The 15,180-nt window shown below is 30.0% G+C and overlaps 2 protein-coding genes across 6 annotated transcripts; one reads left to right on the top strand and one right to left on the bottom strand.

Moving 5' to 3' along the window:
- Positions 1 to 5,011: 5,011 nt before the first annotated feature.
- On the top strand, positions 5,012 to 9,992 carry LOC131595663 (uncharacterized). 5 transcript variants are annotated; one of them, XM_058868080.1, is made up of 8 exons: positions 5,012 to 5,144; positions 5,383 to 5,534; positions 6,969 to 7,320; positions 7,405 to 7,703; positions 7,794 to 7,931; positions 8,242 to 8,333; positions 9,309 to 9,374; positions 9,545 to 9,992. In XM_058868080.1, exons 2-8 carry the CDS (start codon positions 5,402 to 5,404, stop codon positions 9,704 to 9,706), a joined length of 1,242 nt encoding a protein of 413 aa, XP_058724063.1. In that variant the 5' UTR covers positions 5,012 to 5,144; positions 5,383 to 5,401; the 3' UTR covers positions 9,707 to 9,992. The 5 variants fall into 5 exon arrangements, with proteins under 5 accessions (XP_058724063.1, XP_058724062.1, XP_058724064.1 ...); XM_058868079.1 differs by having other exon boundaries at positions 5,392 to 5,534; XM_058868081.1 differs by having other exon boundaries at positions 5,392 to 5,534; positions 7,797 to 7,931.
- A 493-nt stretch (positions 9,993 to 10,485) lies between these two features.
- Positions 10,486 to 14,677, bottom strand: LOC131595662 (protein kinase and PP2C-like domain-containing protein). The gene is made up of 12 exons (XM_058868078.1): positions 14,421 to 14,677; positions 14,225 to 14,342; positions 13,962 to 14,128; positions 13,098 to 13,165; positions 12,762 to 12,985; positions 12,617 to 12,668; positions 12,004 to 12,532; positions 11,701 to 11,770; positions 11,389 to 11,608; positions 11,190 to 11,294; positions 10,953 to 11,048; positions 10,486 to 10,861 (listed from the first exon to the last, which is right to left on the bottom strand). The coding sequence occupies exons 1-12, from the start codon at positions 14,533 to 14,535 to the stop codon at positions 10,667 to 10,669; spliced, it is 1,959 nt and encodes a 652-aa protein (XP_058724061.1). The 5' UTR covers positions 14,536 to 14,677; the 3' UTR covers positions 10,486 to 10,666.
- Positions 14,678 to 15,180: the final 503 nt, after the last annotated feature.

Here is a 15,180-nt window from a genome sequence, read left to right on the forward strand (position 1 = left end):
TAAATCAATTGTAAACTTATTCTCGTTATTACATTTAATTAAATGTGTTAATATCAGTACCATATGTGCGTACCATATAATTACCCGTGTGTATCCGTAATATATTATTTTGTATTTGAATAGAATTGACCCATTAAAGTTTTAATGGTAATATTTCAATTATATTATATTATATATAGATAAACATATATATATATATATATATATATATATATATATATATATATATATTGATTATTGATGAACCTGTTCAATTAAATTTTAAATTTTATAAATGACAAACAAATTGTATGATTAATAAAAAATATCATACAATTTTGATATTATTTATTCATATATTACTTATGTTTCATTCTATTACTACTTATTCATACATTACTTATGTTTCATTCTATTACTATTTATTCATACAATACTTATGTTTCATTCGATTACTTATGCTTATTAACACCCATAGTTATTTTTAAATATTTTTAAAAAAAAAGTCAATAGATCTAATATATTTATTTTATTTAATAATCTCTAAAAAATTTCATATATATATATATATATATATATATATATATATATATATATATATATATATATATATATATAACTTTCATATTTTATATTTTAAATAATTTAGTAGTATTAGTAAGAAATCTTATTAAAGTGAAAATAGAAAATAGTAGTTAGTTTTTCTATACAGAGAATGACGATGGCACATGTTGTATTTTAAATATTTTGAAAATATACTTTATTTTTATAATAATATCTATGAATTTTTTATCAAAAAACTCCCTACAATATATAAAAGCAATGATATGCCTAAAACATTTTATTAAAATATGTATCTAATAATATTTATCCTTTTGTTAAATGAAAGGTTAAAAATCTTCTAACCATATGAAATTTGGTTTCAAAATTATGTTGATAAATTCATTATTTTGGAAAGTTTCTATTAAATAATTTTGAAGGAAATCAAGTGAGATAAATTATATTTATTAATTTTTAATGATAATATGATTCACTCAATTTTTGGTGATACAACATCAATATAATTGGAGTACTAAATATATTTGTAACATATTTATTTTATACCAATTAAGATATTGGTAAGTAATTGATATGATTTTAATGTATTGATTCTATATCAATTAAATTATTCCCAACGTACTGATTTTAAGATATGGGTCGTCAAAAAGGTTTTTATATCTTACAAAGTTAGATAATTTTAGGTAAATCATACAAAAGTACAATATTTACTCAAAATTATATTATTTTTAGATAAATCATACAATATTGTAAAAACAATATAATTTTGTAAGATATAAAAGTACAATATTTTCTCAAATCTAATAATTTAAATATACATATGGTAAGTACTAAAAGAATAAGAAATCAAAAGTTGCAATCACATGCATTAAATCATAAATTAAAAGTTGCAATCAATCGATCAATGATTACTAAAGATAATTATGATATTTAACTTTTTTTATAAGTAAATGATTTATGTCTTTTCATTCTAAACTCTTTATTTACCTAAAAAAATATACTGTTTTTTTCTTTATTCTTTGATTCTATTTTCTTATACATTTCAAAATTATGTATATGTTTTGAATTTGTAATATTTTATTATATTCTATATTTATTTTTTTTGTTCGACCTTAGAATAAATAAATATCAATAATATATTATAAAACTAACTTTATAAATTATATATATATATATATATATATATATATATATATATATATATATATATATATATATATATATATATATATAGAGAGAGAGAGAGAGAGAGAGAGAGAGAGAGAGAGAGAGAGAGAGAGAGAGAAGGGATCAAATTACACCAATATGTTACACTTATAGTTACACTCATTAATGACCTTTAATTTTATTTTAATCCAATGGATAGAAATATTTAATTAGTGACTCATGATTCTTATTTAAAATAGTTTTATCCTATTTTTGGTAATGAATAATCTTGATTTTAACAAATTATAATTTATTATTTTTCTCATAAAATAAATTATAATCTCTCCTAATTTTGTTTCATAAAAAAAATCAAGATTAAAAAAAAACTTTTATTATTTTAAAATATATCAATTATATATAGAATTTTAAGTAAATAAAATATAAATTTATTTACCTAAAAAATAGAAAAATTTGTCTAAAGTTAAAAAAAATTATATAAAAATAAGTTTTGATATTAATAAATATTAAAAATCATAAATTATTAAGAAATATTAATAATGAAATAATAATAATAATAATAATATTAATAATAATAATAATAAGTGAATATAATATAGTTTTATAATATTATAAAAATTGTGATTTGTTTAAAATTGTTAGTAAGCATTTTTTGATGAAAAATAATGTTCGTTACTAAGAAAAAATTGGTATAAAAATTTTGATTTATTTTATAGAAAAAATAATATTATATTCGCTTAATGTAACTAATAAAACTGTTTTATTTTTAAATACAATATAAAATAATTCTCAAAATATGTATAAAATATACTTAAAAAAACTAAATGATAAATAATTAGAACAAAATAATTTAGATGTGGATCAAATAAAATTTTATTTTAAAAAAGTATTGTAATTTTTTAAATTAAGAATACAAGTTTTTTTAATTAAAAAAATCATAGTTTTATTAAGAAATGATAAAAATAACATATTTTAAGAAATATTAGTAAAAATATCTTCATTTTTATTAATATTTTTTAAAAACGTGAATTTTAATATTTCTTAGTAACAAATATTATTTTTCATCAAATAATGTTTACTAACAATTTTAAACAAACCACAATTTTTATAATAATTTAAAACTATATTCTATAACCATTATTCTTATTTATATTTCTTAAAAATTTATGATTTTTAATATTTATTAATCTCAAAACTTATTTTTATATAAATTTTTTTAACTTAAAACAAATTTTTCTATTTTTTATGTAAATAAATTTATATTTTATTTACTTAAAATTCTATATATGATTGATATATTTTAAAATAAGAAAAGGATTTTCTTTTAATCTTGATTTTTTTATGAAATATTTAGAATCACGTTTTTTATAAAATTGAAGTGTGATTTAATTGTTACAAAATTAGGAGAGATTATATTTATTTTATGAGAAAAATAATAAATTATAATTTGTTAAAACCAAAATTATTAATTACCAAAAATAGAATAAAACTATGAGTCACTAATTAAATATATCTAACCATTATATTAAAATAAAATCAAAGGTTATTAATGAGTGTAACTATAAGTGTACCTAACTAAAATATTCTTTAGTTATATGAATTAATATACAATATTATGTTATTTATATATTATAATATCTATAATTTTTATAGCTACTAAGATTTAATATAAATATCACTCAAAGATAAAATCAATTAATCAATGAAATTTATTTATTAAAATTTGCAATAATATATCAATTATTTCCATATCAAGAAAATAGGTGTGCTGCATCATTATTTCAACAAACCATTCTTTAAAATCACGTTCAATTCGACCATAATGCTTGGATTATTATGGATAAGAAGTTAAAAATTGTAATCACATTAAATCAAAAAATTAAAAATAATAAATCAAAAGTTGCAATCAGATTAAATCAAAAATTAAAGTTGCAATCAAGTAAAATGATTATGATATTTAATTTTTTTATAGGTAAATGATTTATGTCTTTTCATTTCAAAACTCTTTATTTACCTAAACAAATATAATGTTTTTTCTTTACTCTTTGATTCTATTTTCTTATAAATTTCAAAATCATGTATACATTTTTAATTTGTAATATTTTATCTTTATTTTTTGTTTTGTTCGACCTTATAATAAATAAATATGAATAATATTTTATAAAACTAACTTTGTATATCATGTTATTTACATAGTATAATATCATGTATTTTGATTCGTTTGAAATTAAATTTCATTCTATGAATTAATATAAAATATCATGTTATTTACATAGTATTACGTTTTTGACAAAACTTGCGCAAGCATAACCCAGTAATTTCAAAGCAGATTCTCCATTGTATATTGACACCAGCCAACTTGATTTCTACTTCTACAGCTCAAACTTTCGGGACAGTCAAAGAAGAATATTTATTTCAAACGAATCGTATAGACGATGTTTTCTACTGTCTGCACCAGAAAAAAATCCAAAACACATATTAGGACAATATTTAAATTGTTACTAAAAAAGAAAATAGGGATTGGAAACAACCCATGTAAAAAACGAATCATATACTATGCAGTGACGCCAATTGGTACTTCAGAATGATACATTACAAATTCAACCTACAAATAACATGAAACGCCAATTAGTACTTCAGAATGATACACTACAAATTCAACCTGCAAATAACATGAAAGATATTTTCTATCAAGAAAAGAAAGAAAAAAATGTTAAATTTCGGTTTGTAATAGTCGTGGGAATGGCTGTAACTGAAAAATTAGTATAAACCAAAATTTTCCACATGAATAATCTTGGGAATGGCTGTAATTGCAAAAATAGTATAAATCAAAATTTTCCACGATTAGGTTTGATGAATATGATAAGGTTTGATGAATATGATAGATACTGTGAAAGTATGATGATTATATATAGTAATGATAAAAGTGTTTTGGAACGTGGAAGGTGAAGGGCTTGGAAGGCAGAAGGGACTTGGAAGGCAGAAGCATTATATGAGGTCATTAGTGCTGTAAGCAGATCATGAGAGGTTGGAGGTTTAAAGTTCAATCCTACAATGGGAAAGGAATGATGTGGAATTTTGTGAGAAGAGAGGCTGATGTGGCATAGCTAAGAGATGAGAAAATGGTAGACTTTTCTTATATGATAGATTATATAGTCACTAGTCACTACATCACAAATAACAATTTATGAGTAAAATTACAAAGATATTTGTGATAAAAAGTCAAGTAATTAGTAATTGTGGGAATTATATAAATGGTATAAATTGTTTTTTTTTCTAAAAATAATTTATTATTTACATTAAAATAAATGTAAACGACAGCATTTGTTCAAACGACGACAGAAGAGGGAAGAATCAATCGAGGGTTTCATTTCTCCTCCTCCTCCTCACAATCACCCTATCAATCAATCATCCTCACCCTCAAATCCCCAAATTTCGCACTCGTAATTTCCCTCTCTCTCGTTCCCCATTTTCAGTTTTTGTATCCATATTATGCTTCTTTTTCTTCCATCAAACTTGAATGTTTTTGTTTTTCTATGCTGTTGTAACCACAAATTTTGAAATTTTAAAATGAATTTATTCACAAGTTTTGTAACTAGGATTTGTAAATTTAGTCTTCTGCTTCTGGCTCGTGTTGATTCTTTAATTTACTGAGAGTTTTTGCATGATTTTAACTGTTAGTGTTTGCAGGCTTTCTAGGATGGATTCAAACTCACAGTCTCCGCCGCTTGGCGATTCGGACACCAAAAATGTATTTCGCAAGCCGTCTGGGGAGGCAGCTAATAGGAATTATCGGCGTCGATCACCTATTGACGGGTCATCGTCACCTGATGGTTTGAATCTTTTCAACTCTTGGACTTGTTATTTTTTATGGAGCTATAATGGTCTTGTGACGAATGAGTATAATGTTTAGGGTTTTCGTATATTGTTTGGAATTATTGGTTAATAATATGAACTGCATCATATTGTTCATGCTTTCTGCTGAATAGTAGATATGTATTGATGTCTCGAGCCTGTTGTTTGTACTCCCACTTGCTGGAATGGAGTTCTTAAGAAGTCGAAGAGTATATATATATATATATATATATATATATATATATATATATATATATATATATATATATATATATATATATATATATATATATATATATATATATATATATATATATTTTCTGAAGATGCCCCCGTATTTATATTTTGATACCACCCCCTATGCTTTTGTGAGAAAAATTGAACCAATTGAAGTGCATTAGAATAACAAGTCTTAGTCAAAGCTCAGGATATTTAAGATAATATTGAGAAAAGGTTAGCAAGTTACTCTCAAAAGCTATTCATGAAAAAGGCACAAGCTTTATGGATCTTTTTAAGAGACTAATAATAGAGTGGACGACAGAAAACACAAGTTTTTATATGAATTTGAGAACCAGAAGTAAATTTAAAATCATTTAAGAAGATGAATAATGGAATAATAGATGATTAGATACGATACTGTTGAGGTACAGAAAGGTTAGGAAAGAAAATCTAAAGATGTTTCAGAAGATTTTGTTGTAGCATGACAGTCGAGTGTAGGGAAATACTTTAGGGTCTGTTTGGCTTGTGAAAACATTTTTGTTTTCATATCCTGATTTTACTTATAATTACATTTGCAATAATATCACTTGGCTGTATTCTGTTTCCTGATTTTACTGTTTTTTATGTATAATTATCTGTTAGTTCTTAGTGCTTCGCAACCTCTTTGGCCTAGTGAAGCAATTTCAAGTGCCCCTCTTTGATTAAACTTGTCATCACTTTCTTTTGTCATGGTGCATGCGGTTTGTGTTCCAAAATTTGATGTTATCCTTTTAATGTCCAGTAATAAGCATATCTATGTAATCATTTGTGATGTTTGATCATGGAGAGATATTATTCATGACAGGATATTGTGGCATTGTCTGATCCTTGTTGTCCACCCCACTTATTGAGAAAAAGGCTGTCATCATCTTCTAAGCTTAGTTAATGTTAATTAGTTTACTGTTCATATAAAGTTAATTGGTATATTTGCTTTTATAGGTAAAGTGTCATTCATTACATTTTATGGCATTGCTTACTGTTTGATAAGCAATGCCTTCTGGGCATGTGCTATTATCAGTAGCCTTGTGTTCCAATCTGCCACCAAGTACTTTGTTCAGGAATTTGTATTTCGTCTCTTGCCAAATTTTATCTGAGCTATTCTATATATGGAGTAGGGAAAGGATGAAGAGATCTATACCCTTCATTTTATGCAGGTAGTCCCAGGCGAGAACACAGCTCAAGTCCATATCCATCAAGGGAAGATTCTGGGAGAGCCTCTCACCATCATTCAAGGAAGCCTGACGGAAGGGAACAAGACCGAAAATACGGCAGAAATCAGTATGGAAGAAGCAGTGATTCTCTTAGACATTCTGACAGACAGTCATTCCGGAGCTCCTATGGTAACTCAAGACATGACAAGTATGCAGATGAGGATAGAAAACATGAAAGGTTATCATCTCGTTCTGCACGTGAGTCAAGGGGAGATCATATGAGACAAGATAGTGATAGCAGGTCAAAAGACTATGGGCGTAGTATGGATAAGTATTCACGTGAAAAATATGAAAGGTCTGATTATAGAAACAAGGAGAAAGATATGGAAACATTTTTGCAGCATCAGAAATATAAATATTTGTGTTCTCCATGTGACAGGTCTGGATCTGGCAAGAGGTGTGTGGAATATGATGAGGTGGAGAAGGAAAGGCGTACAAGGGACGGAAATGGTCGAGATGAAAGAAAGGATTCTCAAAGAAGTTCTGGAGATCACAAAAGTGACCGTGCTGTTTCCTATTCAGAATCTAGGAGCCAAAAAGATGACATTGAGATTAGTAAAAACAAGGACCAAAACTCTAGAAAGGTAGGCGGGGTGTTTGGTATTGAAGATAAAGAATCTTTTGGGAAGAAACAGAAGTTGTTTGGTGCTGACAAGGATGACAATTCTGGAAAAGATGGTATTGTCTTTGTATTTTTTTTAAGTTAAGCCGGACGCAATTATTCCTCTCAAATTTATTATTGTATTAAGTTGTTTTTTTGTGCTAAAGCAGATGAAAGGAAGACTTCAAGGACAAAGCTTTCTCATGAGAGCAAGCCATATGTAGGGGCTGCTAAGACCAGTGGTTTTGATAGTGGCAATGATATAGATGCTGCAAAAGTGGCAGCCATGAGAGCTGCTGAATTAGGTATAGACTGCATTTTCTAAAAAGCCTTTTATTGAGATGCGGGCTTATATTTTGTTTGTCATTGGTTGGATTTTGATTGTTTGAAGGTTCATGATTACAACTTTTAACCATTTGCCGAATGTAGGTTATTGTGGATTGGATATATATACCATGGGCATGTCTATTGCTTTCAATTTAATAGACACATGTCTCCTATTTCCAGAAATGAATTTTTTCTACTAACTTTTGTTACCAATTCTTTAACTTTAGATTCTAATACTTGTAGATCTCGTATGAGTTTTATTTATTTGGAAATTTTGATGCATAACAGTCAACAAGAACTTAGTAGGGCCTAATTGCTTGACTACGGACCAAAAGAAGAAACTGTTGTGGGGAAGCAAGAAGAGTACACCCACCGAAGAGGTATCTATGATAATTTTTTACATCTTCCCCTTTATTGTCCAAGTTTTTACTGAACTCTTTTATATAACAGTAGGTGTGCTTCATGCTCAATGGGTTATTGAGTCATGTTATACAGTATCACTTTTCTCCCCATTTATATTGGATTCTTCGATAACAGCTGTATTATAGTTGTAGCATTGTAGCAATATAATCTCTTCTAAATTTTGGAGATGCTTGTAAACAAGAGGTTGTTTTTTTGTTTAACATCAACAGAACTTCCTCAGCTGGGCAAGTCATGAAGGCATCCAACCTTTTAAAGTCTATCCCCTGTCATAAAACTCACGCTCTAATGAATTTGGAGTACTCACTTTAGAGGATATAGTAAGAAACGTCAACCATTTGATGAGAAAATCAAATGTTGATATTCTAAGCAACACCCATAATTTGTTATGCACATACACATTATGTCAGCTGTTGATATGTCTAAAAGATTGAGATTACTTTATCTTCTATAAAGTGAATGGCACACTTTAAAGGAGGTAGACTCCACTCTAGGTAATCTCATCCCCCAAAGGTGGGGTCTTTCGTGCTAGATCAGAAACTTATAGTCTGACCTGCTGTGTCCTCTGGTTGAATAATGTTCTCCTTTGATGTTTACTGTTTCATTTCTAGGAAATTATATATATAAATTTTATGGTGCTAGTTGCCCAATTACATTGACCTGACTAGTTAGCTGACTTATCTATTTCATTTTGTACAAATATGATACACCTTCTGTCGAAGTTGCATGTGGTAATAGGAATAGTAGGGGGGTAAATAGTAAATGCCTGGGCCTACAGTTCTGGATAACCTCCACCCTAGGTTTCCGGATTTATTATCGTGCCATTTTTCTTGCTTTCTGCCATGGTTAATCATATATGTAACACTTGTTTTTCTTTTCCTACAACCTACTACCATGCGATTGATGTTCTGTAATGCATTTTCCAAATGATACAGTCTGGCCACCGCTGGGATATGGCAATGTTTGATCGCGAGCGACAGGAAAAATTCAACAAACTCATGGTAAGTTTTGATTGAGTTGGTTGTTATATTCTGACCCAACAATAACAGGAGATTGTTTAGTTGTTCCTGAATGACTGACGTACTCTTTTAGTGTTTCTTCGCTTACTGTTTCTTCGCCTACTAACACATTTTGAGTCTGAGGTTGTACTCGTGCCTATGGCAAATTGTAGGGTGTGAAAGGAGAAGCCAAAGTGGAGCAAAGCTCCGACAATCAAAATGACAACGACGCACTCCGAGCTGAGAAGCAGAAGGAACTCCAGCTGGATCTTGAGAAACAGTACACTGCAGGTCTCCGGCGAAGAGATGGCCGTACGGTTGGATTAGGTCTTTAAACGTTCACCAGAAGAATTTTGCATCCTTTGACTTTGGCAGTTATTTAGAGTATACAAAACATTCACTAGTGTTATTCACTGGATTAGGTCTTTAAACTTATCATGTTTGTTATACATGTTTGGGAGTTTATCACGTGTATGATCTATATATGATCTGATATTTTGAGGAGCTTATCACAGTTACAAAATTTAAATGTGATGTGTGAGAAAACATAGATACTGATGAGACTCCTTCTTCGATATCAACTCAAACAAATTAGAAGTTTTGAAGTATTGTTATTTGGTACTTGCTTGATATGTGGATAATAAGCATAAGATTAGTGATTATGGCATTATGAATATGTTAAATGGCGCATAGGTCAAAGGAATCATAATTGTATTTTTGATCTGATAAATTTAAGCTGGCCACTGAGAATTGTCAAGACAATTAAGAACGTTAACGAGGGTAGTAAAAGAAAATAATGGGGGAGGCAAAACCAGACATTTCGTTAATCTCGGCATTTCGTCGTAAACCAGTCAAAACAATGTATTATGTAATCAAATTTGGTTCAACTCCTTTGGTATTTAAAAGAGGCTGGTTAAATGACTCGGTAGTTCTCGAACTAACATGGGTTCAACCCCTATCTAACACAATATTCTGATCTCTACTCTACATCAATGTGATTCCGAGTGATTTATAAAAGAGATCTGGTTAGGTTGAAAAGTATATTTTGTTTATAAACTACATTTATCCTTGATTTTTAAACAATACCCTTTAATGTACAATAACAAATATGAAGTGATAGAGTGGTTCTCCTTAAAATTTTATCATTAGAGCATGCTTAGAATAAAACACTTTAACAGTACACAACCTAAAACTTATACAAGATAGTTAATCAATAATGATTAATCCAAAATGTTGAAGTAATGAGTAAAGAATATAACAAATTAGTTAAGTTAGCATTCATACGAAAATGTATGCTAATAAATTCTCTCAGCTGTAGATACAGGTCGTAAAAAAACTACAATAACTGTAATGTTATCTTTGCTGCCACGTTCGACAGCTTCAGTAGCCAACCTCTTAGAACACATGCCAGCCTCTTTAACTGTGTCTGTTATTATACTTATCACATCCAAACTGCTCATCACATCCCACAGACCATCGCTAGCCATCACCTAAATCAATTATTTTAGTAATCAATACTTCAAATGACAACTTATCTAAAGATTCATGCAAATAATGGCAATGTAGCTTAAAACTCCTCACCAGAAACTCATCCTCAGCACATAAGGTGTGCTCAGTTATCTCAGGTTCTGCAGTTACAGCAGGCTTCAGATCATCGTCGCCGATAGAACGAGTAACCTGTGCAAAGTGACAGTCAATCTTTACTTGCGTGCAATAAATGGTAAAAGCTCAAATCAAATGCATGTAGAAGAAACATATCCCGGAGTTTCCAAAGATGTGATGATGTGATATAAACTATAGCAACTAATTCGAACAAACCTGAAGCGCAGGAAGACCAACCCTCCAGGTATCAACTTGCCAATGTACTTGGCCCCCGTGACGAATAACACGCTCTCTCTCTTGAAGACAGCTTGCAACATGATCCTAATAACAATGTTAAGATTTGAGAGTTACAAAAAAAAAAAAAAAAAACAAATAAAAGAGCGCCAACAGTTTTTAAAACTTCTCAGGAGCTCACCTTACTTAGAGCAGTGGGATTACCAGCACAACATAAGATTGCCCGGCAATCACCACTATTAGCAACAAACAGCTTGTTGCCACTTACAATAGCAGCAATTGCTGTACAACCAGGATGCATATCCTTCTGGATACATCTGTTGGATTTGCGATAGGAATCAAGCTCTTTTCTGAAGGCAGTATCTGTTCTAACGAAGGCTTCCACTAGTGTATTAGCAGGACTGCACTTAAATGTTAAATAACCAGTTAACTTTTGAGATAAGAGGGAAAAAATAGTAAGGCTGAGGAAGGGGGCATCTAGAGTGCAATATACCTGTCTGTAAAACTTAAAGTTTGCAAAATTGCTGGTACAGCCTTAGAAGAAAACTCGGCAGCTGCTGCGCCTGCATAAGTAACAATCATGCGTCTTAAGCTATATAACATAACATTAAATGGTAATCAAGATTATAATCATGTGTGACAATCATATTTAAGTCTGTCCTGAAAAGCTTTCAAGATCCTAATATCAATGATCTGGTGTTACTTGTTAGTATGTGGTAACAATGAACAAGACAATTGTTTTTCTTAATTTTGAATAAAAACAAAAAATTTAGATACTTATATGACTAATATGTACCTCTGTGGCCATCAAAGATGCCAAAAGCATAGACATCCTTTTCATTGCAAAGATGGGGCAGAATGAAATGTGTGTCTTCCATAGCCTCCCTTCTCCCACAGGTAGCATAAGATCCCCAAGACAATATTGGACGGTATGCTAAAGGCTCGTCATAAGACTCCCACGTTCTGAAACAAGGATCAGTTGCACTAGAGGCATTTCTGACCAAAAGTTCACCTTGAGTAGACCAGTTAATACTCTCTTGATAAGTCTTGTCCACGGGATGGTCAACATGCAAGTTATAAGGCCTAATATGCATATCTTCCACCTTCTTTACCTTCTGTTGTTCCATGATAAAATCAAGCTCCTTCACAATATCATCAAAGGAAGGTCTGCTTTTAGGATTAGCATCCCAGCACTTCTGTATCATCGATATTAATCTCGATGGTATACCCAACTCTTCGCTAGCAAGGACTGGTCGTAATCCATCAGAAACAACTGCTGCTGTTAGTTGTTGTTCAGTATAGTTCATCTCAAGTACTGTGTGAGCCTGCCATGAGGAAACATCGATCAATATCACTTTTACAAAGTATTAAATAAGAAATTGCCATACAAACAAAAAAGAAAGGCTGACCTGTGCTTCTGCACGAAGATCAGTATATGGCACAACACCAGTAAGGAGTTCACTGCAACATATTGAATAAAAGTTTTTGATCGTTCAGTTTTCCTTGAGCCAAAAAAGAATACGAATGGAAGAAAAAAAAAATTCAAATTCTTACTTGATTGATATCCCAAAACTGTATACATCTGACTTTTCTGTGTGTAGCTCCTTTCTTAATATTTCGGGTGCCATGTAAATAAGTGTCCCAACCATATTCTTTTTGTGGAAACCACCTGTAGGTTTTCCAGAAGATTTCCAATTCTCAAGAGAAACTCCTTTAATATCACTCTTGTATTCTGCCAAACCAAAATCGGTGAGGCGTGGACAAAGATTTATGTCAAGCTGCATCAAAGATACATTAGATCAGTAAGGTAATGTAAAAAGAGTATGATACACCAAATATCGCAGGCAATGTTAAATAACTAGAGAATCAAAAGATATGGGAGACATTTACAAGAATATTTGCTGGTTTCACATCTCTATGAAGAATCCCGAGATTATGCAGATATTGCAAGGCCTTTGCTGAAAAAAATAAAGTTCAAGGAAAAGGGAAAACTGTCAATCACTCTGTTGTCTTTTACTCTTTGATAACCTTTCAATCATGTAAATTTCATAATACATGATTGAAGTTGTTAAAATACAAAGGTTAAACAAGTTGAAAGGAAAAAAAAAATCCTAGTCTGATATAATACTGCTACAATTGGCAAATTCTTCATTTGGACAGCTGGACTTTTAACTAAGAATTCTGGCTTGAAAAGGAAGTCTTAATGCTAAAATAAGTTATCATTAAAAAAATTTCTAAATAATTGTGCTAAGTTTTTTTATTTTGATTAAAAAAAAAACTTTGCAAATCACTTTACAATTACAAACGCAATACCATCCGTTGGGGAGAGTCCGGAGAGTGTCAATAGCTAAACGTTCAGAACCCTAAACACCACATACCCACTCAAAACCTAAAAGTTTTAGGTTTATGGGTCGTTTCTCTTATATACCCAACATTTCCTCTATTTCTAGTTGATGTAGCACTTTAACCACTCACACTTGAATCCAACAATCATCAACATCAAAAGAAAAGTAGATAAGATCATAAGTTACTTGGTAAAAATATTCTCAATCCTTCTATTCGTAAATGAACATTTATTTATAGTCCGAAGTCTTGCCATATTGACGAAAATGTAATCATTTATGAATTCTAAATCTAACTTATCTCTACAAAATTAGCTCGTAAAGTGAAGAGTGACAACACTACAGGCTAGCACAATATGCAGGAAAAAAGTTAAAGTAGGCAAAGTATATACAAACTGAAATCAAACTATACCTAACTGCGTTGTGATCATAAGCGCGTCATTGACGGTAGGAACCCATTCTTCGACATGTAACTTGTGGCCAAGATTGGAAGATTCATATAATTTGAAGAAAAACATATAATTGGGTGGTTTTGCATGGGCAGCAATTAGTGTAGCTATTCCCGGGTGATCTAGCTTGCTACATTATTCAAGAAACAATAGCAATTATAGAGATTTGAAACCCTAGGTAAGCATGCAAAAAGTGGTAGTAGGAGAAGAAAGAGAAGAGAGAAACCATAGCAATTGCAATTGTTTATGAAAGTCATTGATGTGTTGAGAAAGTGCCAAAACGGGTTTCTTGATAGCAACCTTGTCTCCATTCAAAGTGCCTTCATAGACAACACTCTCAGCTCCTGTGAATAACAAAAAGTGAGATGAGAATTGAGATATATAGTTGAAGAAATTGGGAAGTGAAATGAAGAAAAAGCAACCTCTGGCAATAGGGGAGAGAAGAGAGTAAGAGGAAGGAGGGAGATGGAGGGGGATAGAGGAACTGGTGCAGCAGCCCCTGATGCAAGTGTTAGGCTCCACAATCGATATCACCATAGTTGGTTCTTGCGATGAAGATGGTGATGATGATATGTTTGATTTAGAAGAGACAGGCGAAGCAATGATATGTGTTTTGTTTTGGGTGGAAGTGGAAATTTCGCGTGGTTGGTTATTGGCTATTGTCGCATAGTACGAATGTTCTAGCCAGTTAGTGAGTTAGATTCGACAAAACCAAATCAAGTCTTTTCGATAAAGAAAAAAAAATGCTTTGTTTTATCTTTAGAAAATTTATTTTTTAATTTTAAAAATGATTTTTATTAAAATATTTTTTAAGATATTAAATTATTTTTAAGAGATTAATTGAAATACACTCCGTGTAAAGTGTAAAGTGTAAAGCAACTTTACACCATCATTCAATTAGAATAAAGCATTTTGATACATGGAAAGAGAAAATTACAAAAAAAATAGTTATTAAAACAATTTAATCATCATTTATTTATTTTAATTTTTAGTTTCATACTAATGTGTCAAAATCATTGATTTTAATTGGTTGATGGTGTAAAGTTGCTCTGTGTATCAAAATTAATTTCAAAATTTAAATTTATTATTTAATAAATTAAATGATTAATTTTGACATTGCATAATATAAATGTATACTATTTAAAATTATAATTTTTCAAAATTAATATTATAAAAAAGATT

The sequence above is a fragment of the Vicia villosa genome, linkage group LG4 (assembly GCF_029867415.1).
Source record: "Vicia villosa cultivar HV-30 ecotype Madison, WI linkage group LG4, Vvil1.0, whole genome shotgun sequence".
In the NCBI taxonomy this organism is placed as follows: domain Eukaryota; kingdom Viridiplantae; phylum Streptophyta; class Magnoliopsida; order Fabales; family Fabaceae; genus Vicia; species Vicia villosa.

Excerpts from the sequence above, each read along its gene's own strand:
- LOC131595663 (XM_058868080.1), top strand. The coding sequence starts at position 5,402 with ATGGATTCAAACTCACAGTCTCCGCCGCTTGGCGATTCGGACACCAAA. Across the intron at positions 5,535-6,968 it reads CGGGTCATCGTCACCTGATG|GTAGTCCCAGGCGAGAACAC; the intron begins GTTTGAATCTTT and ends CATTTTATGCAG. Across the intron at positions 7,321-7,404 it reads TCACGTGAAAAATATGAAAG|GTCTGGATCTGGCAAGAGGT; the intron begins GTCTGATTATAG and ends TCCATGTGACAG.
- LOC131595662 (XM_058868078.1), bottom strand. The coding sequence starts at position 14,535 with ATGGTGATATCGATTGTGGAGCCTAACACTTGCATCAGGGGCTGCTGC. Across the intron at positions 12,986-13,097 it reads TGAAACCAGCAAATATTCTT|CTTGACATAAATCTTTGTCC; the intron begins GTAAATGTCTCC and ends TCTTTGATGCAG. Across the intron at positions 11,609-11,700 it reads ACTTTAAGTTTTACAGACAG|TCCTGCTAATACACTAGTGG; the intron begins GTATATTGCACT and ends ATTTAAGTGCAG.